Source organism: Seriola aureovittata, chromosome 8 (genome assembly GCF_021018895.1).
Source record: "Seriola aureovittata isolate HTS-2021-v1 ecotype China chromosome 8, ASM2101889v1, whole genome shotgun sequence".
Taxonomy (NCBI): domain Eukaryota; kingdom Metazoa; phylum Chordata; class Actinopteri; order Carangiformes; family Carangidae; genus Seriola; species Seriola aureovittata.
In genome coordinates this window covers 21,830,001-21,853,636 of record NC_079371.1, presented here as the reverse complement: position 1 = coordinate 21,853,636, position 23,636 = coordinate 21,830,001, and the positions used below count along the sequence as shown (strand labels likewise).

The 23,636-nt window shown below is 43.4% G+C and overlaps 1 protein-coding gene across 1 annotated transcript; it reads left to right on the top strand.

The window, feature by feature from the left end:
* Positions 1-15,798: 15,798 nt before the first annotated feature.
* Positions 15,799-21,929, top strand: tbx22 (T-box transcription factor 22). Its single transcript, XM_056383300.1, has 7 exons — positions 15,799-15,929; positions 17,248-17,349; positions 17,475-17,649; positions 19,499-19,663; positions 20,442-20,506; positions 20,754-20,839; positions 20,950-21,929. The coding sequence occupies exons 1-7, from the start codon at positions 15,907-15,909 to the stop codon at positions 21,495-21,497; spliced, it is 1,164 nt and encodes a 387-aa protein (XP_056239275.1). The 5' UTR covers positions 15,799-15,906; the 3' UTR covers positions 21,498-21,929.
* The last annotated feature ends 1,707 nt before the right edge of the window (positions 21,930-23,636 follow it).

The window sequence follows — 23,636 nt, the reverse complement described above, 5'->3', positions numbered from 1 at the left end:
TGAGTATATAATGTAGCCTATTCAGCTCTGTGAATATTCCACTCTGTGAACTGACCATAAATAAATTCCCTCCTACATGCTGGGTACTACCTGCCAGTGTGTCTGCCCACTCACACTGACACACACAGTACACGGCCTTCACTGCACTGTGTGGAAACACAGGCCAGTGCCAAGGCTATACAGTACGTCTGACACATATCCTCAGTCCTCTCGCTCTCTCTCTCTGGTCTGCGGTGGTCCTCTGCTTCCTCTGCTTTCGCTCTCCTGACTCAGGGTTGTTCATATGAGTAAATAAACACTTACTGCTGCACCAGCGCTTTAATTCCACGCAACTCTGTGGCATCTCTCCAGCCCTCTGCACTGCAACTGTACCATATGCATCTCCCACTCTCACAAACACACACATAAGTACACACACACTCTGCCAGGCTATGATATTTCCTCTGTTAAACAGACAGATTGGACCGGTAATCACCACTGAAAGGTACATAAACAGAGCAGCTGATTTCTGTACCTAACTCCCCCTCCTAACCTCCCCCCAACACTGACTCTCCCCGAAAACCCTAAGTGGTCCTGAAGGCTTGTTTATGGGCTCGTCTTACGCTGCGTTTGATCTGAGAGCTTGCCCACACATGCATGCGTGGACACACACGCACACACGCTACAAGAGAGAGAGAGAGCCAGCATTAGCAGTAATAGCTGAGATGATAAACAAAAGACTTAGATTTAATCCTGAGGGCTTCTCAGCATCACACACAACAGAGGAAGAGGAAAAAGCAGGGGAGGGAGTGAGGAGGCGACCACACTCTGAGGGAAACAAGGGAAGTTTGGGGGAAGAAGCGTGGAGGCAGGTGGGGGTGAAATGGAGTGATTCAGGGGGAGAGTAAAGTGATGACTGGGAAAAACACAGAGTGGGAGTTACAGGGAGAGGCAGAGCAATCTGCAGTGTCTGATGCTTGAGTGAGTTTTCCGAGGAGCTGATTAACGGCGGATTAAACTCGCCGTCCATCCAGTTTACATCTCAAACTTTCTAACACGCCTGCTAGGTAGAATGTCTGAGCCTCTCAGACTGAAAAGAGAAAAACATACACAAATGGACACCCATGTTATTGTGCACAGGCACACAGAGGCAGTGGGCGTCATAATGGTGGATGGCAGGCGTGTATGATGGAGTTTGAATGCCAATGTTTCCCTGTGGTCTGCAGCAAACGTCCAATAAAAGCAATAAAAACACACCCGCTACACACACGCATACACAAACACACACTCCTTGCCTGCAATGTCAGCAAACTGTGAAAGTCTGCAGGGGCATAGCTGGCTTCATAAAGTGTGAGAAAAAGAAGCTCTCATGCATGACATCACCCACAAATATGAACACACACACAGACACACACCTCATAGATTTGTCATCAATTTCAATACCAGACATGTGAAGCCGCAAGTGACAAATGACTTTGTCCCCTTTTCATGCTCCCAAGCCATACACACACGCACGCACACACACTTACACACTCACACTCACACTCACTCACACACACACACACACACTCACACACACTCACTCACACACACACACACACACACACACACTCACACACACTCACTCACACACACACACACTCACACTCACTCACACTCACACTCACTCTCACACACATACACACACTCACACTCACTCACACACACACACACACACACACTCACTAACACACACACACACACACACACACACACACACTCACACACACACACACACACACACACACTCACTCTCACACACACACACACACACACACACACACACACACACACACACTCACACACACACACACACACACACACACACACACACACACACACACATACACAGCCCAAAAACTGCTATGGTAACATCTGACCACAGAGCTGCGTTGAACTGAAAAGTTAGACACTGCTCAGTGCTTCATAACGTCACTGACATGTCTTCATGTGGACCCACCATAATCACCATGTGCCTCTAGTGGGAGAACATTTAGTGGTCAAAGAGAGAGAGAGAAAGAGAACGAGAGAGAGCGAGAGAGAGAGAGAAAGAGAGAGGGCAGAAGGAGATGGAGAAAATGTAAGAGAGAAACAAAAGAGTTGGTCTCTTGGGTAGACATGTGGTGGAGAGGAGTGATGCTGGTTCAAAGCCTCTTTCAGATTCCCCCTCAAAATCAGCATGCATCACACTCTCGTGATCCTTGCCCCGCCACACACACACTTTTGGCAATCACATATGGCTTTGAGACAAGGGTGACAAATGAGTCTTGCCTGTGAGTATCAGCTTCTAAAGCCACCTTCGCTCTCCCATGGCACTTCCTGTCTGCCTGTCTCGTACTCTTCATCCTCTCAGCTTGGCTCACCTCAGGGAATGTAATAATTTCAGGCTGATGGAGCTCCGGTGGGACCAGCGGGGGGTGGGGGGGTGGGGGTAGTGTTAGAATAAAGATCAGGATTGGGCTGCACCAATTTGTGCGTCCTTAACTAGCTAGTTCCTAGCTAACTAGTGCGCGTTACACTGTTTTTTATCATGTCTTTATTTAAACTCGAAAATCATATATTAAAACCTACAACATGTCTTTAGCAATGTAGTAAATAATCCATGAACATAGTTTAGAGTAACAGGGAAATATGTGATTACGCTAACCTAGTTGGATTTATTGGGTCAATTAGCACAATGTTACCAGCATAGTGTAGCTTTTTGTAATTTGAGATATTGTGTTATTTTTGTGAGACATCTTCTATTATCTTTTCAGTTTGTTCTTATTAAACAACATTAAGTGTTTTCATTGAAGCTTACCTTCCTCTTTTACTCTTCGCTCCAAACAGGTCACATAGTTTCAAGCTAGCGTTAGCTTTGTGTGAAGTTAGCCATCTAAAAGTTAACGTTACATCTGGCAGTTAGCTACAGGGTGTAAATACACAATTATTGTCTAGTTGTTACTAGAGGTTAATTAGAATGAACCCATATACAATTCTCCATTTCGTAAACACTAGCATTATAACTCTGTTAAGTTTAAACTTACAAACAAACAAATCTTGATTAAAACTAGTCTTTGATTCTCATCAGTGTCTACAGTATATGTTTTCTACACAGAAAGTGAAATTCAGTACCATTCTGTTGTACTTAATGAGTCAATTACTTGAGGCTAAAATAACATATGATGTAACATATTAGAAAGTTTTATGTGACTTTATTTATGAAGAATTTGTGTGTCGTGTGTTTGAAGCAGCAAAGAGGTGGTGAAAAGACAAAAAAGAAGAAAACTATGGGATGAAAGGATTTTTGAAGCTCAGGAGTGAAGGAGAGGACAAAAGGTATGACTGTAAGGAGAGGAAAGGTGGGTCCCATATGTATGTGATGAAGGACAACTCAAGGTAAGCAACTGGCACAGGTAGAAAGGAAAAGGTGGAAGAATCAGATCAGATGAAAAAGGATGAAAGGGTACACAGGAGGACGGAGGGATGGAAATGGACGGATGTCTGTTATGTTCCTGAGGGTTAAACTCTGGGGAAATTACCTCATCATCATGAGACTGCTCCAGAGCGCTACAGCCATGTTGACTTTACATCGGTAGAGCACACACACACTCACACACACACAAACACACACACACACCACACACACACACACACACACACACACACACACCCTCTGCTGAATCGTGGCCAATAGCATCATAGCCTGAGCCTGGTCGAATCACTTCCAGATTCAGTGACGTCACCTCTGTCAGGTTCACAGGAGGAGCAGACACACACACACACACACACACAACACACACACACACACACACACACACACACACACACACACACACACACACCTTTCCACAGCAGGGCGATGCACTGATCTGTATTATTCTTCTGTCATGACACAGAGGTTGCTTCAAGGCTTTAAGGCTCCTACTCAGAGAGAAACCCACAGAGGACTGACTGACAGGCTGAAAGCCACGAGGCTGCAGTCCTCCCTGGACTCTAAATTGTCCGTAATAAGGTGTTAGCAGCCTGCAGAGGTTAGGGAAGAGGTCGTAACACCGTGGGGAAACTGACAATCCCCTTTGCTTCAGCAACTACTGCTGAAGTACCAGAGATTAGATTGGAAATGAAACTGAGTTCTTGAGACTGATTTCTTGATATTTACAATTATCTATCGGCCAAAGACCATACAGTCTACCAAACTTTGAATATTTTTAGACAATGCAAATTATTATTTATTATTACTAATAAGACATACTTTATGAAGGCTTTATAAGTTATAACTATTGAATTTATCAAAGGTGTAAATGTGAATATGGCTGGCAAAAAAAAACACTTGTTTTTATTGATGGCTTATTACTAAGCAATAAAGCCTTAATGAATGATTTCTTAACAGTTAAGAAACCCACTATAAACCCGTATAAAGGATGCCTTAGTAGATGGTGGTATTTAAACCACTGGTCTTTACATATATTAATTGTTGTTGTTTTGTTCATTCTTTGTTTCCTTGATTTTTCTCTTGTATTTTCTGCTTTAACTGTCTGTAAACAGTTTTTCGTTTTTGTAAAGGACTTAAAAAAACTTCGCTTTGTTTAATGCTGAATAAATTAAGATTTTTAGAGCAACACCAACTACTCCTACTTACAAATAAATTCAACTGAGATCTAAAAGATCAAAACAAAATCTGTGGAAACTCTGTTTTAACTATGTGTACGGCCTGTGTGACAAATGTTTGGTCTCTTGCAAGACTGGATTTCATATGACCGATGATAACTAAAATCATCACTGTGTACAGGTATAGCAATGTTGTGTGTTTGTGTGTGTGCATGCGTGTGTGTGTGCATGATGGAGGCGAAGGGTTGGAGGATGTAAGAGTAAGCTGCTAAAATTGATAACATCCCCAACACCACCCCTGTTTCTCACCATGTCAAAGTTCACCATGCTAGAAAGAAGATGAATGTGATGTGATATACTGTGGATGAAAGTGATAGCCTGTGTGTGTGTGTGTGTGTGTGTGTGTGTGTGTGTGTGTGTGTGTGTGTGTGTATGTGTGTGTGTGTTTGTGTGTCTGATTGTCTGCAAGGCCTTTCCTGCACTTCAGAAGTCTAAAACCCTGGTCAGGATGTAGTTATGGAGCGCTAATTTGAGAGCTGTCTGATTGCAGGCTTTCTGTGGGCCCCTACCAAACACACACACACACACACACACACACACACACACGTGGACACACACACACACACACACACACACACACTCTCTTTATCAGTCATTAATCTATCAGGTGTCATTAACAGGGGAGGATGGGCTGATTGGAACCAGAGGGAGACAGAATGATGTCACACAAACACACTTCACTGCCAGAGTGCTCATGTGTCTGCCTGTCTTTCTTCCATCCTCATCACCACACACACACACACACACACACACACACACACACACACACACACACACACCACACACACACACACACACACACACACACACACACACGACTGACATAAAGACAGATAAAAGTGCAAAAGTAGGCCTACAAGGGAAACACTTATTCATGCAGCTTCGCTCTTCTCCAACATCTGAGGCACAGCAAATGAGGAAGGGTTCCTGCCAACACCAGCTTCTATAAAAACGGATCAGTGGAGAGCCTGACGAGAAGACTGAGAAGATTTGACTTGAAAAGTTTGGATACAACAATAATGGGAAAGTTGTTTTGTGTGAAGACAAATGTGTATCTTTAATGAATGAGTCTGTGTTAAGAAGCACAGACGGGTTGTTTCCCCTGCCACTATTTTAAACCCCCTCCCACAACATACATGAATGCACTTTTACACACAGCTAAGCACACACGCTACAGGGCTATCTTTGGAGGACGAGCTATTGTTTAGCAGTGACAGTAATCCTTTAAAGAGGTGCTATGTTTCCAGGCTGAGAATGGATCTCTTTATTAACACTGACGGAGGCACATTATCTATAAATACAGGCGGGAGCCACTAATAAATCATTTCTCATGGCCCTGATAGAGCACTAACCACAAGGCATTAAGGAATCGTGAATGCAAACCACACGCTGGCAGGCGAGCACTCTGCATGTGTGTGCGTTTGTGTGTGCGAGTGTGTGTGTGAGTTACACCACGCTTTGGCAGGCAGGATGATGGGGCAAGAACTGGGCTTTTGATTGAAATAGCATGTTGTCTTTTGAGTTCCCGTTTCGGCAGCGTTTAAATTATAGTGTCTCTGCTTGGCTGCAGAACGTCTCTCGGGGTGGGAATAAAGTCAGAAAAGAGAAAATGCTTTTCTATACATGTGAGGACAATCCAGATCTGATTAAAGAGATCTTAAATGGCTGATTTTCTTTCTGAAGATTTGCTTTAATCAGTGGCAGAAACTATCAATACGTATGTGAACTTTCATGTCCTCAGGTGTTGTATCACGATAGCAAGGGGCGTGGGTTGGGTTCCACCAGCTACTTGTAAAGCCGTGAGTAAAATCCTTCTATATTCTTAGTAAGTAACTGTTTCAAATTAGAGATTTACCAGATTGTGTTGCACCATTAAAACTTAAAGGTGTCGTCTGTAGTGCTGTCCAACTTCCAAAAATGGGCAAACAATACATCAAACCTCATTGCTAATCCTTTGTTAACAGTATTTAACTTTTTTCTGAAATTCTTTTAGTTGGAATATACTTAATGTGGAGAGGTGCTGTCAAAGGCTTCTGTGACCCAGATTTGTTGAACAGCAGCAGTGCAGAAATTTTTGAGCGAGCCTCACCCTTCTAACCAATCAGAGGAGGCCAAAGTCGGGGGCGGGAGCTCAGGACTGTCAGTCAACACATGAACATGCCTCTGGTCTGATAGTAGCTGCTGGATTATTAGCCAAGTCGTTTAGCGAAAAGTGGCATAATTTTTTGTAATTTCAGTGTCATTTTCGTGAAATGTAATTTAAAGTCTCCCAATTTATACTATCAATCATTCATCAGTTAGTGGGTGTTAATAAATAAAAACAACCAATCTCTGTGTAAGAACTACTTTGGCTCTCCACCCAGTGAATGCTTATGTTATGAAATCTAGGCAGCTGAAAAAATTATTTTTCAGAGTTTGTACTATTATTGCAGTTTAAAATAACAGAGAAATAACCATTGCTACTATGCTACTAACTATGCTAACCTAACTTATGTTATTTGGTCACTTAGGTTAACACTGCCCCAACTTTTTATAACTTCATATGTGTTGTTTTTGTGAAATGTAATTTGAAATGTTTTAGCCTTTTATCAAGTGTCTAGCAGATCTCTTTTAAGCTTAAAAACAAACAAGTCATAAAGTATATTAGCAACCTTACATTAGTTTTCTCCGTTACCTCGGCCTCAATAGACATTTTCACCTTTGTAACTTTTGGCTTAAAAACTTGCATTCTTGCTGGATTAACATTATTTCCACTATTCTCATTCTTTGCTCACTTCATCTTGTCTACCCCAGCTAGAGACTAACTCGAGCCAGGCCGCACCAGCCAAACTCTGACAGTTTAACCTTCCTCAGAGGTCACTCCTATTCTTACAGCATCCAGTCCAGCACAGCCTCCTGCCTCAGCTCAGGCCAGCGCTGCCTAACCAATCATACCCCTATCCGGGCCCATTCTGCAGAGATTGGGGAATGAAAGGTCCGATTAGGGCCTGCTGGAAGTATTCAGTGTGCAGCCCTCGCCCCGCCCGGCCCATCACCCCAGTCGCAGTCCCTTCTAACCAGCCCCTCTCCCCTCGGCCCCGTGCTGCTCTGGGCTGTGATTGACATGTGAATTACAGTGTGTGGTGATGATAATAAGAGTGCTAACCGGGGCCAGGCCTGAGCCTTCCAGCCAGCAGCCAATCCCAGCTGGCACGGCCTGAAAGACAACCGCTGCCACCATCTAAAGAGGCAAATAAAAATGACAAGCTAACTGTTAAAGAACTGCTGATTTTTCACATGTTGTTTTAAAAGCTTTTGTGGCTCTGCCAGAATTTTTTTTTAACTCTTTCTCTGTTTTCTCCTAAATTTTCACTCTTCTTCCCCACGACCACATCCAGATATATGAAACCCCTCATTTATCGGGGCAATCTAAAAATAATTCCCTTCCACTGTGGCGAAGCTTTGATAAAAAATATTTGTGTTCAGAATGATTGCGCTCAGTGGGACAAAAACAGATAAAGACGTGTGTGACTGTGGGGTTCCTCAGCCGCATACACTCACAGAACGACGGCTTTCCCCTGAATAATTACTACTTCCCCTCATCGTGCATGTTAACAACACCAAGAGGAGCCCTCGACACATTTCAAACCCTCACTTAGGTTGGCTAACAACCTGAAAGTGTGTTTGTGTTGGAGTGCTGGCATTGTTCACTTTTATGCATTATTTTATCCAAACATAATGTGCTAGTTACACATTATGGCATTAGGAAATTACACTCTAACACCCCGTGGATTAGTTTTCCGCCCCTTGACATCCTTCTGGGAAGAACAATTCTCATTCCCACCGATCTATTCCCAACTCCACAAAGCCCCCGTGGATCCCGGTGCCCTGTTCAATCAGAGTCCTGCTTGGCAGAGCCGCCCCGTCTGGGCCGTCACTCCGAGGAGCTGACGAGACGGAGAGGAGAGAAAAGACGCTCGACTGAGATCCTCACATGCAGAGTCTGACTCTCATTATCAATTACGGCTGTTTTTGTTTCTTTTTACCGCAACCATTAACCACACAGTTACTGGCAGTCAGAGAGAGAGAGAGAGGGAGAGAGAGAGAGAGAGGAAGAGAGAGACGGACAAGGAGAGAAAAGGCAATTTTCATCAAAAAGAATTAGCTATCCAAACAAGTGAGATGAATGTGCCATACAGCCAGATTCACAGCAGGCCTCATGAAAGCGTTGTGGACAGATGAAGATCTATATGTGTTTAATAGGAAGAGGATGAGTAGCAAGGGATAACTAAAGGCTTAGGAAGAGAAAGAGAGAAAAGAGGGGGGAGAAGGAGAAGATAATTCACAACACACTTGTGGTGAGAGGAGGAGGGTGCGTCTTGGCAGAGATGTGACTCTCCTCTCCTCTGTTTTCCTCTTGCCCCCATCCCTCGTTACCCGCCCGGCCAGGCTGAGGCAGAGGGAGCCAGTAAAGGCTGGATGCTGTGGCACATGAGCCATTAAATCTTCCTACACTGCGGGCAGGGGGGAGGCGGTAGTACCAGGCCTCGTGCCCAGGCTCCCCACATGCTGCCAGCCCAGAGAGGAGACCCAGAGAGCAGAGAGCAGAGGTGCTGTGCAGAGGGAGAGGAAGGGTGCAAGAGCAATGCAGAAGGACCAACAGCCTTTTTATCTCTGTCCGGCTTTGCTATTGTAAAGTTAATCAATTAATAAATTGGCTGCAATTAATTCAGAAATGTGTTGCCTGAGTGTTGACTAGGTTTGTATACTACTCATTTGCAACAGCAAATATGTTTTAGTAAAACTGTCATAATTACATTTTTATCAACAAAAGGAGGAAAAAGTTGTAAGTTGTCCCAAAATTTCACATCTGAATATATTCGTCTCATAAGTCTCATAAGTCTCATAAGTATAGGCAACATATTTTATTTGTGTTCCCTAAAATATCCACTCATGCAATAAAATATTTTTATAATTATGTCTATGCACCCGCAGCACTTGGTTACCATTAGGGAAAGAAGTGGTCAGCAGCACTTGAGCACAACACAGGATGAGTTTACTACTGCAAAATACGTACACGTAATTTCCAACAAATCCTCCAACTTAAACCACCATATAGGTCTGCTGTCCCTGCCCTGCGATACGACTCAGACGAGCGGACCAGCAGCAGGTGTCCTGGACCTTTGTCGTCATGGTAACATTGATAAATGGTTGTGGTAAAGAAAGCCATGTCCAATCCACAACCTTAACTGCATTTAAGTTTAGGCACAAGAACCACTTGGTTAGTTTGAGCAAAAGTTTGTGGTTTGGGTTAAAACAAGTACTTCACTAAGGTTGGAGGACCTTTATCGTCATGGTTACAATAATAAATATGAGGTTAATGTTGTCCGTTATGGATAAAAGAAAGAATATAAACTGTTGGTTTAACATGAGAAATAAACGGCAATCTCCTGAGTAAAAGTCCTGTGTTTAATCGATTCATCTATCCACCGACAATTAAACAAAACAACAGGTCAAAACAAGCTGCTTGCACAGACGACCTGTCTTTTCCCATCTGCACGTCTTTTCACACCTATAGTTTATAACAGTTTGCTGTTAAAAAATGTAGTTTTCTTAAAGTCTTCCAGGGAAAGATAAGCTCGATCTCGTTATCATGGTTGTTCCAGTCTCTTGCACAGGTCTTGTTTTTTTGTGCGTGTACCATATGAGAGGCCTATCAGGTCCTTTGGCACAAGCCTTTTATTTGTTCCGAAGTGCAGGAGAAAACATTTGGTGAGGCAGCCTTTTGCTTGTTATGCTCCAAGCTGTTGGAGTATTCTGCCCGACAATATGAGAGCAGTTGAGAGGTGACATCTTTAAAGTGTTAGGCTGGCAATAATCTATATTTTTAACACCTGCTACAAAAAGACCAAAATCAGCAGTGCTTTTGTCTGCGTCATAATATTTTTTCCAATTCCTCTACGTGTCTGTGGCTCAGTGCTTCACTTCTAATGGTTCCTTATATATGTAAATCTTTGAAAAAATTTCTTTTACAACTGGTCACTGTAGTTTGGAGGAGTACCAAAAAAATGTAATTTATCAGGGACTGTTGCAGATTTGGTGCTCAGCAGCAAGACGGTGAATAAGGGTTGGACTGAAAATAAACTAAAGTGCCTTTATTCATCATAATGAGGGAACAGGTCGGTCACAGTAGTTACTTGATGTGTTTTTAATTGCTTTTTGGAGGGATATGAAGCTCTGTGGCACAGAGGAAAAGGCTTTGGATTCACAACTTGTTAGTAGGATCAAATAAATGTTGTTTTTTGTCGTTTCATGGGAATTTTCTGAGAGTAAGAAAATGTAGATATCACCAGTATTATCTGTTTATGACGTTTATTAAATTTTTTTATTTTTTATTGTAGCTCCACACATGTTTTATCATCATTTATTTTTAATGGTCTGTTATTAATCCACTTTATTCTGGTTTTAATCTTACATGTCTATATTTTTTATTCTTGTGCATTAGTCTCTGTACTTTTTATCTTTCTACTGTCATTAACTTGTGTGTCGCCTACAGCACTTAGAACTGTAAAAACCTCTGCTTCACAAATAAAACTGGATCAACAGAGATGGGTGGTGATAAGGCAGATTTGCAGAAGTCATGATAGTAGCCAGGAAATATTTAGGTGAAAATAATTATAGCTTAAGAACACAGCTCATGTGGTTCCCAGTTCAGCTATATTAAACAGGTGAGATTTTCCTCTTTCTCATCCAGACATCGCGTCAGCAGCCAAATGAGATCAAGCCCACATTTCTCTCAGATTGAAGGAGAGAATTTGGATGCATTTCAACAGCAAATCAAGGGGCAAGATGCAACTGTGTTGGCAGACACAGTCAATTAACTCGTATAGACAGGGAGGGATGTGATCAGCGTCTCACTGACTCTCCCATTAGAGCTGCTAAAGAAGCAGAAGCTATGGATAGACTGCACAGCAAGGATCCCTGCAGGGCCTCGACAGTCTGAGAGGCGCGGTGGACCTCAGACAGCTGTGTGCCCCGAGACAGCGACAAAAGACGGGAGGTTATAAGTAGCAGATGTGACATTACACACACACACACACACACACACACACACATTACACACACACACACACACACACCATGGAGCTGATGACATATCAGGGTCAAAGGAATTTGTCACTCTATAATCAGTTATGTTGTAAAAAGCTTTGACTGCTGGTCTTTGTTCTGTTTCTGCTCTCAAGTTGTCTTCGTTGACGTCTTCTCACATCTACTCCGGATGTTTCACCACTGTCTCTCTCAAGCAGAAATTGTCAGTCACAGAATCAACAAATAACAAACAGCTCTTATGCTACTTTCAGGATCACGTTTTGGAAACAATTAGCACATCGTTGTCTCAGTATATGCTGTGTGTATTCCAGGTGAGCCTTCATTCAAGTGCAATATAGAGAACTCACATCCCATTAGTGCAACAGTACACTAAGTGTGTACAGCGTTCTCTATTCAAACACTCCACATATGTCACAGTGGACGGGTGGTGGAAGTTTGACGTTTGGCAGTGAGTGGGCATCCGCTCCGGCAGCCCATGCCCAGAATAAACCTCACACACACACACACACACACACACACACACACACACACACACACACACACACACACACAAACTGCTCAGCATCAGAATCCAACTTAAAACAAACCATCAGGGGGCCCCGTCACATCCACTCAGCACTGAGTTACAGACAGACAGGCCTGTTTATAAACACACACACACACATATATGCATTAAGTTGTGAGCATGTGCACACATACAGTACAGACAGATGCCTACCATGAGTCTATGGCTGGAGGTGATTACTCTTTGGGCACCAGCCTGCAGCCGCGCGCGCGCGCGCGCGCACACACACACAAACACACACACACACACACACACACACTTCAGCCTGAGTGTCAGTCATCAAGTCAGTGAAAAACGAATGAGAACGTAAACAAAGCAAACAGCCATATTTTAGAAACAGCAGAATTTCACTTTGACCAACACAAGTTAAAGTTAAACTCCATGATTAATGCGCTGCCCTTGAATCCCCTGTTTAATCTACCTGGTGATGTGCATTTAAAGGCCTACCACTATGTTTCAATTGCTAAACCAATTATTCGCAAATACGTATTAATTAGCCCATGGAATCGCAAATCAACAGCATGCGAGCGAGCCTGAAGGCCAAAATGATCGGAAAGCCTAATTGCAGCTGGTCGTCAAACTTCCGCATTAATGGAAACCTGAAGCCCGTGCTAAATTGGATTTGAGTCTCGCTTCCGCCAAGCGTGCGTATTGTGCCTAATAAGAGGAAACATGTGTGCCAAACATTCCTGGACGGGACAAATGCAGATTTGCACTGGATTAGGATTCATAAAACAACCAAAAAGCAGCTTCCTGTTGTGTTTAGCAGAGCCAGGCGAGGCCCGCGCACCCGTCATCACTCCACTGACATCCCATAATCCCATGACGAAGATTTATGAGCTGACTGTTGAAGACAACATGGAAAAATAATCGCTCAAACTTGAGTGGAAGGAAACTGCACAGGCTATTTCTATCAGTTTCTTTGGGTCTTTTATTTCAGTAAGGAGCAGCAGCAGGCCTGTGCGCGCGCACACAGAGACACTGCAGTTATTTCTGTTGCACTTTTTTCCTTCCACAGCTCGAAACCAGGCCGCGTGTTTGGGATGCACTTTGTTACAGTATTGAAAGGAAAGGACAAGTAGGGAAGGATAAACATAAATCCAGGCCGCGGTCCTGAAACGGGTTATGATGACAGAGAACATGTGATTCCGGTTGGTCATAGTTCTCCATTTCCCGGCTGTTGTCGGAGATTTCCATCACCAACCAAACCAACCGTGCCGTAAACACAGCCCTCATTTGTTTTCTCCTCTGAGCAATTATATCATGTGATTAAAAAACATTTTAAATAGAGCCTTCGATGACTTTTATTTGTGTAAAGCGGATCTATTTCATGTCGAGCAGTAATGTAATAATCCCGAGCTGTCATTACGGCCCAGTTTCTCCCTGTGCGCCAAACTCCATCTGATCTCCGCACTTATGAAAACCAGACTGGCGCACACCCTCACCGGGCACCGCAAAAGAAAAGGGGGGGGGGGAGGGGAGGATCCCACCGGAGGAACGGGAGACAAGAGAGCGCTTTAAGGAAAAAGCCTGCAAATTAATATAGGAAATGTTAGCTTCAACAGAAATGCAGCGTGTTTCGTGAAGATATATTTTACCCTCCAGATGGTCTGAATTAACAGACTTAAATATTTGTGCCTAGACTCCCTTTATGGTGCTCTAAAATGCACATTGTATTTATCTATCCACTGTCTAAATGGAGGGGGGCAACATGGGAAACAATCTGAAGGATTGTTTCTGCAATATATATATAAAAAAAACCTAAGAGAAAAACCTGCTTCACAAAATTACATTTAAATTAACACATTGCCAACTTAAATTCAGTCTATCAAATTCCTTTTACTTGATATTTTGGCGGCCTACTCCTTTCACACTTCATTTGGGGGAATTGATTGGACTTTCATTATATAAAGAAAGTGGAACTAACCTGCAAAAAAAAAAATTGCCCTACTCTTATGCAGGTCAGCTCATCCAACAGTGACACTTCGCGCGTAAAGATGCTGCTGCTGATTGTCCTGGATGCGCAAAAGCCACTGAGACCAAGCGAACACTGCAAAAAATATCTGTTGTTTGCCGAGTCTCATTAGTTTCCTTCAGCTTGTGCGAAAAACTGAAAATGTGTTGACTTGTTTCCTTTCAAATCAACTTCATTCAACTGTGTCTTGAATCTGATGTCACCTGTTGATACTGATAAAGTAATCGGTCTCTTTTTGCGATGTTTCAAATATGTTTAAAGAAAAAACACGGTGGATTTAAACAGAAAAGCAATGATTTTACTCTTGTAGTGGAATGTTTTGTTCGTCGTTGCAGGAAAATGGGATTGTACAGTCGGAATAAGAGTGAGGGTGGATATTTTTTGCAGCGCAGTCCCATGTGGAGGAATGCACGCTGCGCTCTTCCCTCCCTCTCTGTGACGCGCAGAGGGGAACCAGAGGAACAAGCCCTCTGTGAGACAGAGAGGAAAGGGGAGACACAGAAACGGATAAAGAGGAAGAGAGTGGAATATTGTGGTGAGGACGAGAGGCGTGCCAATAATCAAGGATTTTGGATGAAGGTGTGTGCCTCGGAGAACACATGGGAACGCACCGGATCAATTACGCAGCGTCACGGAGCCGCCGTGAGAGAAGAGGGGCTCCCTGAGGTGCTGCTGCTGCTGCTGCTGCTGCTGCTGTTGCCTGTTCTGCCCCGTCCTGTCCTGAATGAGCCGGGACACTGAGTCTGACGCGGGACTAAGTCAAAGTTCAGACGGATATAAGTCTCGTAGGAAGACGGGATCTTTCGCCAAGATGCAGGGTCTGAGCTCCCGGGCTCACGCCTTTTCAGTTGAGGCGCTGGTGGGGAAACCCTGCAAGAGGATGAAAGTGTCGGAGGGACACGAGTCAAGTTCAGCCGGAGACACCGTCGGCGATACGAGCATCTTCACTGGTGAGACAGAAGGAAACTCCTGCTGGATTTTCAAGAACATCTCACTGCTTTTACATTCATTTTACGCACAAGCTCGAACAACAAAACGCACAACCACAGGCCACAGTATATTTTGTGTTTATTCTATTTTTTTTTTTTTTACAATTTAATCTAATTCTATTTTTAATAGTTAAAATCCAAAATGATGAAATTCAATTCTAGAAAGTTTTGTAAATATTCTCCACCCTGACAAACTGCAGCAACGTTCTGTTTCTATTTTATATAAAAATCAACATTTTTGGTTCAATATCTTTAATTTCATCAGTTTCTTCAAATTAAAACATTAAATTAAATTTCAGCTAAATCATAAATGATTTTGGTAAACAATGCATGGATCACTTGGTTCATTTTCTCCACATCTCACTTCTATTCTTTTGCACTTTTCAGGCCTGCGCGAGTATCCGGTCAGCCTGGTGAAGAAAGCAGGTTCAACACAGAGTGGGGCGGAGGACACCTCCTGTGACCCGCAGAGACAGACTGTCGGGTCAGGGCCTGTGGAACCTGACGGAGAAGGAGGGGAGAACAAGCCGAAGGAGAACGACTGTCGCCCGGACAGAGAGGTCCGCGTAGAGCTGCAGGGCTCCGAGCTGTGGAAGAGATTCTATGAGATCGGCACCGAGATGATCATCACTAAAGCTGGGAGGTATGAAAAGCTGCAGAGAAATTGGCTTTACACTGAACTATAAGAACAGTCGAGACGTTGGTAAACACATTCAGGAAAGATTACACACATTTAAGAGGCCATTACTTTTCTATCCTTCAGAACTTCCCAACTCCAAACTTATCTGCCAAGAAGCAAGAGGAGCAATAACTATTTTATTATTTGAATTACTGGCTCTATAATATACAGGCTATCATTTGGCCGGTACGTTCTAAGGTTAATTATTTTAAACTGTCAAAACTATCACAGTCACAAAGTCTTTATATGGATTATTTAATTTTTTAGTCATTTATTGCATCATATTTAAAAAATAAAATAAAATAAAAATGACAAAAGTCAGTTTCCACATGAAAATCTGAGCAGGCCTCGGACGCTGCAGCCCGGGCCTCGCTGTGTAAACGGTTTTGACCTTTGAGTCTTTACTCTGTCTTTCATTTGCGACCCGTTGTGATTAAATGTTAGTTTCCGCGTTGAGGTGCCAAATATAAATGATACAATATAATCAGGCATTTACATAAACTGTTGTGTGGTGACACAGGTGCGCGGTTATCAGGCGCTTTGAAAGCGCTGAAGCTGATCAGGAGTGAGGAGGGGGGAAAAACGTTTTCTGAGGAAATGTATTGAACCACAGGTGAAGGCGTGGGGGGGGGAAGCGCATTTACCTTGTTGAAATATAATTCATGATGTACATTGTTTTGCTTGATATTTTGAAATAGAAATGTGTCAAGTTTACAAAAGTAATAGGAGTAAATTTATATCGTTTATTTAAGTAACTCAAATCTGGAAAATGATTGCATTTTGTCAAACTGAAATACGCTGTATTTTCCAGCGGCTGGAGACTAATAGAGATTAAAATAAGAGCTATAATCCAAGACTATCACCTGCACAATGAAACCGTTAGTCCGATGACACCAACTTTATTTGTGTTCAGATGGGTTACTATGTGCGTCCTCACTGTTTTTCCTCCAGTGATGAGTTATTGGGACATAACTACTTGCTGAAATCTAAGTTCCGTTTATTCAATTACCGAGAACACGCGCTATAAATCTCGGCAGTGAAGATGCCCTCGTGGCCCCTCGAGGTCCATGAACTTTCCTCTGAACTTGGCCGCTACAGGCAGGAAAGTTTCTGCCTCCGGTTTTTGCTGCCTGATCTCTTTCTGTCTCATTTTATGATGTGAATTCCATGAGGGGCGAAATACACTTCTACCCATTTTACGGAAGATAAAAAAAAAAAGATTTAATTTAAAATGGATAAAAAATGAGTCATTCCTCATTTCTCTCTTCTCTCACCTCCTCAGGAGAATGTTTCCGTCAGTGCGCGTCAAAGTGCGCAATCTGGACCCGTGCCAGCAGTATTACATCGCAATGGACGTCATGCCCGTGGACTCCAAACGCTACAGGTGTGTGTGTGTGTGTGTGTGTGTGTGTGTGTGTGTGTGTGTGTGTGTATGTATGTGTATGTGTTAAATTATTAACTCAGTATCCATGTATTTGTTAATGTACTCACATGTATACACGCCCGCAGGTATGTGTACCACAGCTCGCAGTGGATGGTGGCTGGAAACACGGACCACTCCTGCATCTCTCCCCGGCTCTACGTGCACCCGGACTCGCCATGCGCAGGGGAGACGTGGATGCGTCAGGTCATCAGCTTTGACCGGGTCAAACTCACCAACAACGAGATGGATGATAAGGGACATGTAGGTAACACATCTGAGCATCTGCTTCCTCTTTATCTGTCCAACAGATAATGGATAAAGGATAAATGTTGTGTAGGCCTATACAGGTGAGACACATTAGTGAAAATGGTGGGACTGACTTTTATTGCTCATCACTATTCTTTACTGCTCTACTGTTTTTTTATGTTTTGATTTATAACACCACACTTTAAAGACATTTTCTGAATATCTGACAGTGTTATTGTGCGTAATTTGAGAGTTCACATAAGAAAAGATCATCACTTGGTGTGTACACTGGTATGAAACAGCAGCCACAGTCCTCCTTGGACTGCTGTCATACACATCTTGAACCACGTTGGGCGATTCTTCAGGATGGAAGGCCTGCGTGTCTTTTAGGGATAAAGGAAGTGGAAATCCTTCTCTGCTCCACAACCTCCAGTAAAAGTTCAGATATGTGCAGATGTGACTGATGTGGTGACTGAGGGGGCTACAGGAGGCTTTCCACTTGATCCTGCTGTTTATAAAACCACCACTGAATTTAGTTGGTAGTGTGTATGGAGGATTCATTATTCTGGTGGATGACGAAGGAATGTAGAAACAGTGTTGGTGCCGCAGAGCTGAAACTAAAACAGACTCATAATCCGTGATGTTGTCGCGGTCAATTCATAACCCTGTAACCGGCTGAGTTTGGTTTTAAACACTAATAAACAAGTGTTGATTATCTGACCTTTTATGACACTCACACATATTTCTGTTTGCCAGTTTAACTTTACTGCTTTGTGTATTTTAGGAAGAAAAAAATCAGCATCCTATTTTGAGGTCCTGTTACAATATATAATCTTATTTGGCTTCGTCCTTAAAAGGTAGAAGTGCAGATTTAAAGACTCAGAGTGGCAGTGGTCAAACTGGTCATTTAATTTATTATTTTACTTTTTTAATTTTACAATGTACTTCCCCAAATATACAAAATGAGGATAATAACAACACACCACAACAACTACACAATAAACTGTTAAATTAAATTTTAGGAAATCAGTTTTACTGAGATAAACTTCTTTTTGCAGTTTTTAGCCTCCAGCAAACATGATGAATTTTTATAGACATGTCAAATTAAAATCATATTAATATCCACAAAATAGTTTGTTACTATCATTAATGTGAAACTGTAAGTGAATGACATTTTATGTCATTTGTTAATTTAATTGTTGAAGCGCACATTTTAGTTCCAGCTGTAGTTTTAACGTAATATAATGTTATTTGGCAGCGTATTATTTCATATAATCATCACCTAATGTAGTTAATAAGTGGTGTAGATGAAGTTATTTCCACTATGAAATAAAGAGATTTAACAGACAGAGAAACAGTATGAGAGGCCGGATTCCACAGTTCTTTGATTAATATCTTTAAAATGATTTGAAAATTCAAGTTTTGGCAAAACACACAAACTACTGGACGACTAACTATACACCCTGAGGCCGGAGCAATTAGTTGGTAAATCAGTTAGTCGATCAACAGATCAGCAGTTTGATGGATTAATTGTTAAATAGCATAATATTTAACTTTACAATCAAAAATGCCACATTTTCTCTGACTGCAGCCTCTCAGCCGAGGATCTGCTGCTTTTTTGTCTCATGTGGAAAGTGGATATCTGTGTTTAGACAAAAGCAGCAAACAGCTTTACTGTAGGAAACTGTGATGGATATTTTTCACTGCTGTCTGACATTTCACAGACCAAATGCTTCACTGAAAAACTGGTCTTCAGACACACTGATAATAAAAATAATTGTTAGTTGGAGCGCCCATAGATACAGATAGGTAGAACTTTCAGATAATGATATAATAAGAGTCCCGCCTTCATCTCTTGATACAGATTATTCTGCAGTCGATGCATAAATACAAGCCACGTGTGCACATCATCCGGCACGACCCTCGGATGGACTTGTCTCAGATCCAGTCGCTGCCTGCTGAAGGAGTGCACAGCTTCTCCTTCCCAGAAACGGAGTTCACCACAGTCACAGCCTATCAGAATCAACAGGTAAAAAACACCATCAACACTCAGGATAGTAAAATACTAGGGTTAAAAAAATGATGTGCAGTGAGGATATATTCAAAATGTTTAGTTATTTACTCGTCTAGTTTTTGTATATTCAAATAAAAACGAGTATTACTGAGTATTTGATCTTGCTAACTGACATTCTTTATCATTTATGTGACCAACACATTCAAAAAGCAGATGTTCAGACTTTGTCATAGACGTAGTGATTGTTGTTATGACTCAGTCAACAGCTCAGGCCTGTTAGACCTCTCCTGAAAATGTTTTAATCTTGATGATGAGGCCCACTCCCCTGTGGTCTCAGCCCGATCATAAATTTGCAGTGTCCTGATTTTCAGCGGGGTCAGTTGCTCAGAGAGGGTGTGTGTGTTCCCGTGCAGGGGAGCCGACCCCAGTGTTGGCTCCCATTCCTCCAGTAACAGAGCCGTCCGCAGGGACTGCCAGCTCTTTTCATCAGGGCTCATTTTACGATCAGCGAACGTATTATTACAGAAACTCAGTAACGAGCTGTGACTGGGCCGACTGCTGGAGTCCACAGCCCATTAAAGCACCAAATAAAACTGTACGACCCCGAACCCCCTTCTCCAAGAACCCTGTTTGACATGGCCGATCGCCCTGGGTGCTGCTGGGAGACGCAGTCCCTGAGGGAGAGCTTTGCCACTCTCCGCGCTGTTGTAAAGCTGAGCTCATTGTTAGCTTAACACGTCACCACTTGACACCTCCGCTCTAACGCCATGTCTGTCCCTCTCTCCTGGACAAGATCACAAAACTGAAGATCGACAGGAACCCGTTCGCCAAGGGCTTCAGAGATCCAGGAAGGAACAGGTACAGAAAAACTCACCGAGCACCGACACTCACTCTAGCTCAGAGAGTACTCCACTGAAGGACCCAAGAGGGATTTAAGGTTCAACCACTGAAACCTGATGCCACATAAAACCTTCAAATGAAGTTGAGCTGTGTAGTGCAGAATTTCACACCTCTCAGAACCAACATTTAAATAACTGGAATAACATTTTTCAGTGCTTTTACAGTATATATGTGTGTGTGTATGTGTGTGTGTGTGTGTGTACAGAGGGGTGTTGGATGGCCTATTGGAGTCATATCCCTGGAGAACTCCTCTCAGCTTGGACTTCAAGCCATTCACCATACAGCTCCAAGGTACTGTGCTGCAGCTCTCATAAATTCTCTCTCTCCCTCTCTCTCTCTCTCTCTCTCTCTCTCTCTCTCTTTATATCTGTAATTCACGTTTCTGACTTCTCCTCCAACAGGGAGCTCAGGGTCACCAGCCGGCGGTGTGAAGAGCCTCCTCCCTCTCTCCTCATCCTCATCCCTTCACCCGTTCTCCGTCTCCGCGCTCTCCTGCCAGGACGCCGCTCTCCACACCCTGGCTCTCCCGCTCTACGGCAAGACCTCCATCACCTCACCCAGCACCTCCCCGCTGCCCGGCAGCAGAGCGTTCTCCTCCCTGGGAGCAGACAGACTGAGAGGCCTACCCCCGCTCTCCCCGCTAACAGACCTCCCGCTCCTCTCTGCTCTGCAGGGGAAGAAACCTCCCCACTGTAGGGATCCCTGTCTTCACGGGTCTCCGGGGAGCCCCCCCTGCCTCATCCACCCCCACAGCCCCCTCAGCCCTCAGGGGCCTTCTCTCTTCCCTCATCTCTCTGACACTGCGGGGCCCTACTGTCTTTACCGCTACAGCCTCCCCCTGAACCCCCAACTCACAGCTATTTCCCGGCACGCCAAGCTCGCAGAAGACACCACAGACTGTCTGCTGCGCCAGTCTCCGTGGCACCCGACCACCAACCACTGCCTCTGACAGCTGGAACGCACTTGCAGGCTCTGGCCCATTGAGTATAACAAGCCAGAGCTTATTGCAACAAAACAGAGAGGGGTCATTCCCTTTGAGCAAGACTCAAAGGAGCAACAAACACAGAACTCTGGGGACGTTTCTGTATTTAAAAACTACTTTGTACACTGCAGCACAAAAACTGATCCAGAAGCAGACTGTGAGCAGGTCCTCTTCTCTATGCACACGCAACTAAACCCAAAGAGACCAACATTGGAGTAAACAGAATTGTAGGCAGGATGTAGATTTTTCTTTGCAACAGAAAGCAGCGTCTTGCTGCCTTAACTGCTTCACATGGTGTTACCAAAGAGCATCAGCAATAGGACCTGAGGTATGTAATGCAACTGTTAATGAACATGACTGTTAAACTGACCATAAGTGCCCATTAAAGTATGTTTCATATTTTTTGTTCAGATCATGCACCAGCATTCAAAATGTTCTTCTCCCTCACATACAGCGTGTATAAACAAAATGAAAGAGGAAACACGTTTCCCATGTTTTCTAGTTGTATTGACATAAATATACGCTGTATTTCGAAGTAAGCAGAAACACATGAGCAACAGGAAATGATTTCTAATGAGAACTGATACAGAAATCTCCTCTTCTGTAATTATCAAGTGGTATTCACTGAAACTGAACAAAAGTGTGTTTTGTGTTCTTCGATCTCTAAACTCAGCTGAATCCCAGTGTCAGGCTTGGCCGTGCCTGACTAATAACATGAGCTCATCAGGTCTTTCTGTGATTTTAGGGGAAGAACAACAGCTGCCAGGATTCAGGCGGCCAGTTTCCATTCCTGTACTTTATTACCAATAATAGGACTAATCAGAGACGCATGGAGGTGAAACGGTTATTCTATAGAGGCCTTTATTAGCTGCAGTCTGTAACAAGACTGGAACAAGGCTCCTCGCGGTGTAAAATGGACTAAAGCAGCCGTGTCATCATTATTGTAGTCACTGTTGTAACATTGTTCCAGGATCAACAGTAAATCAATACCGCTGTGTGAAGACTGGACTTTCGGACACATGTGGAGGGCCCTCTGAAAAGAAAATTCTAGTGGGCCATGAGGAACAGAGAGTCGGTGCCGAACGAAAACCTCTCACTACTGCGGGCCAACATAACGCCGTGTTTTTCTGTCCATACCGAAGGGGGCACGCCCGTTCAGCCGCTGATGTGATAATTCCTGCCTTCAGCTCCGACTCAAAACCCGGCACCATCCCTCCCTCCTCTCCTCTCTCTCTCCCTCTCCCTCTCCCTCAGCAGAGCTAGGAACAGCGGTTTAGGCAAAGCGGGGGGAAATGGCCTGTTTCCCGACAAACGGTCATAACCAAACAGCAATTTACTTGTCATGGCCAAGCATGGCAGCGAGTTAATACGCGCTGGACGTGGAAATAGCAGGAAGGAGTTAATTGAGGAACTCGGTGCAGGGGATGGACCGTGTTTCAGCGAGCGGTCAGGTGCGCCATCAAACAGCCTGGCCTTTGTCTGCAGACAGACTTAATCTGTGCTGGTTATTTGATACGGTCTGTCATTTCCATGTTTGCCAATGTAGGACAATCATTTTAAACTCCCAACTAATTCCTGATCTTTCAGTTAGACAAATTGCTTTCATACCAGGAGGGCTGAACTTTGCACCTGCCACTCTCCAATAATGCAGACACACACACACACACACACACACACACACACACACACACACACACACACACACACACACACACACACACACACACACAGCACCTGCCACTATTAGTGCATAAAAACTAGTATGCTTTAAATAATACAATGGAAGATTAGCTTTGGACTGGGGTGTTTGTGTATACCTGTGCACACACACACAAATGGTGTATGATGAAAGTTACAATGTCAACTTACAACTGTCTTTTTAGTAAAAGGAACAGTTTTTGAGAAAGAGCCTTATTCACGTTCTTGCAGAGAATTAGATTAAATAAACACTCTCATATCTGTATATCAAATAGAAACCTACAATTAGCCCCTGGTTAGCTTATCTTAGCAAGATAGGTGAAACTGGTGCAACCTGGTTCTGTTTGAAGGTAAATATGCCTAACAGCACCTCCACAGCTCACTAAATAACATGTTATATGCATTTGT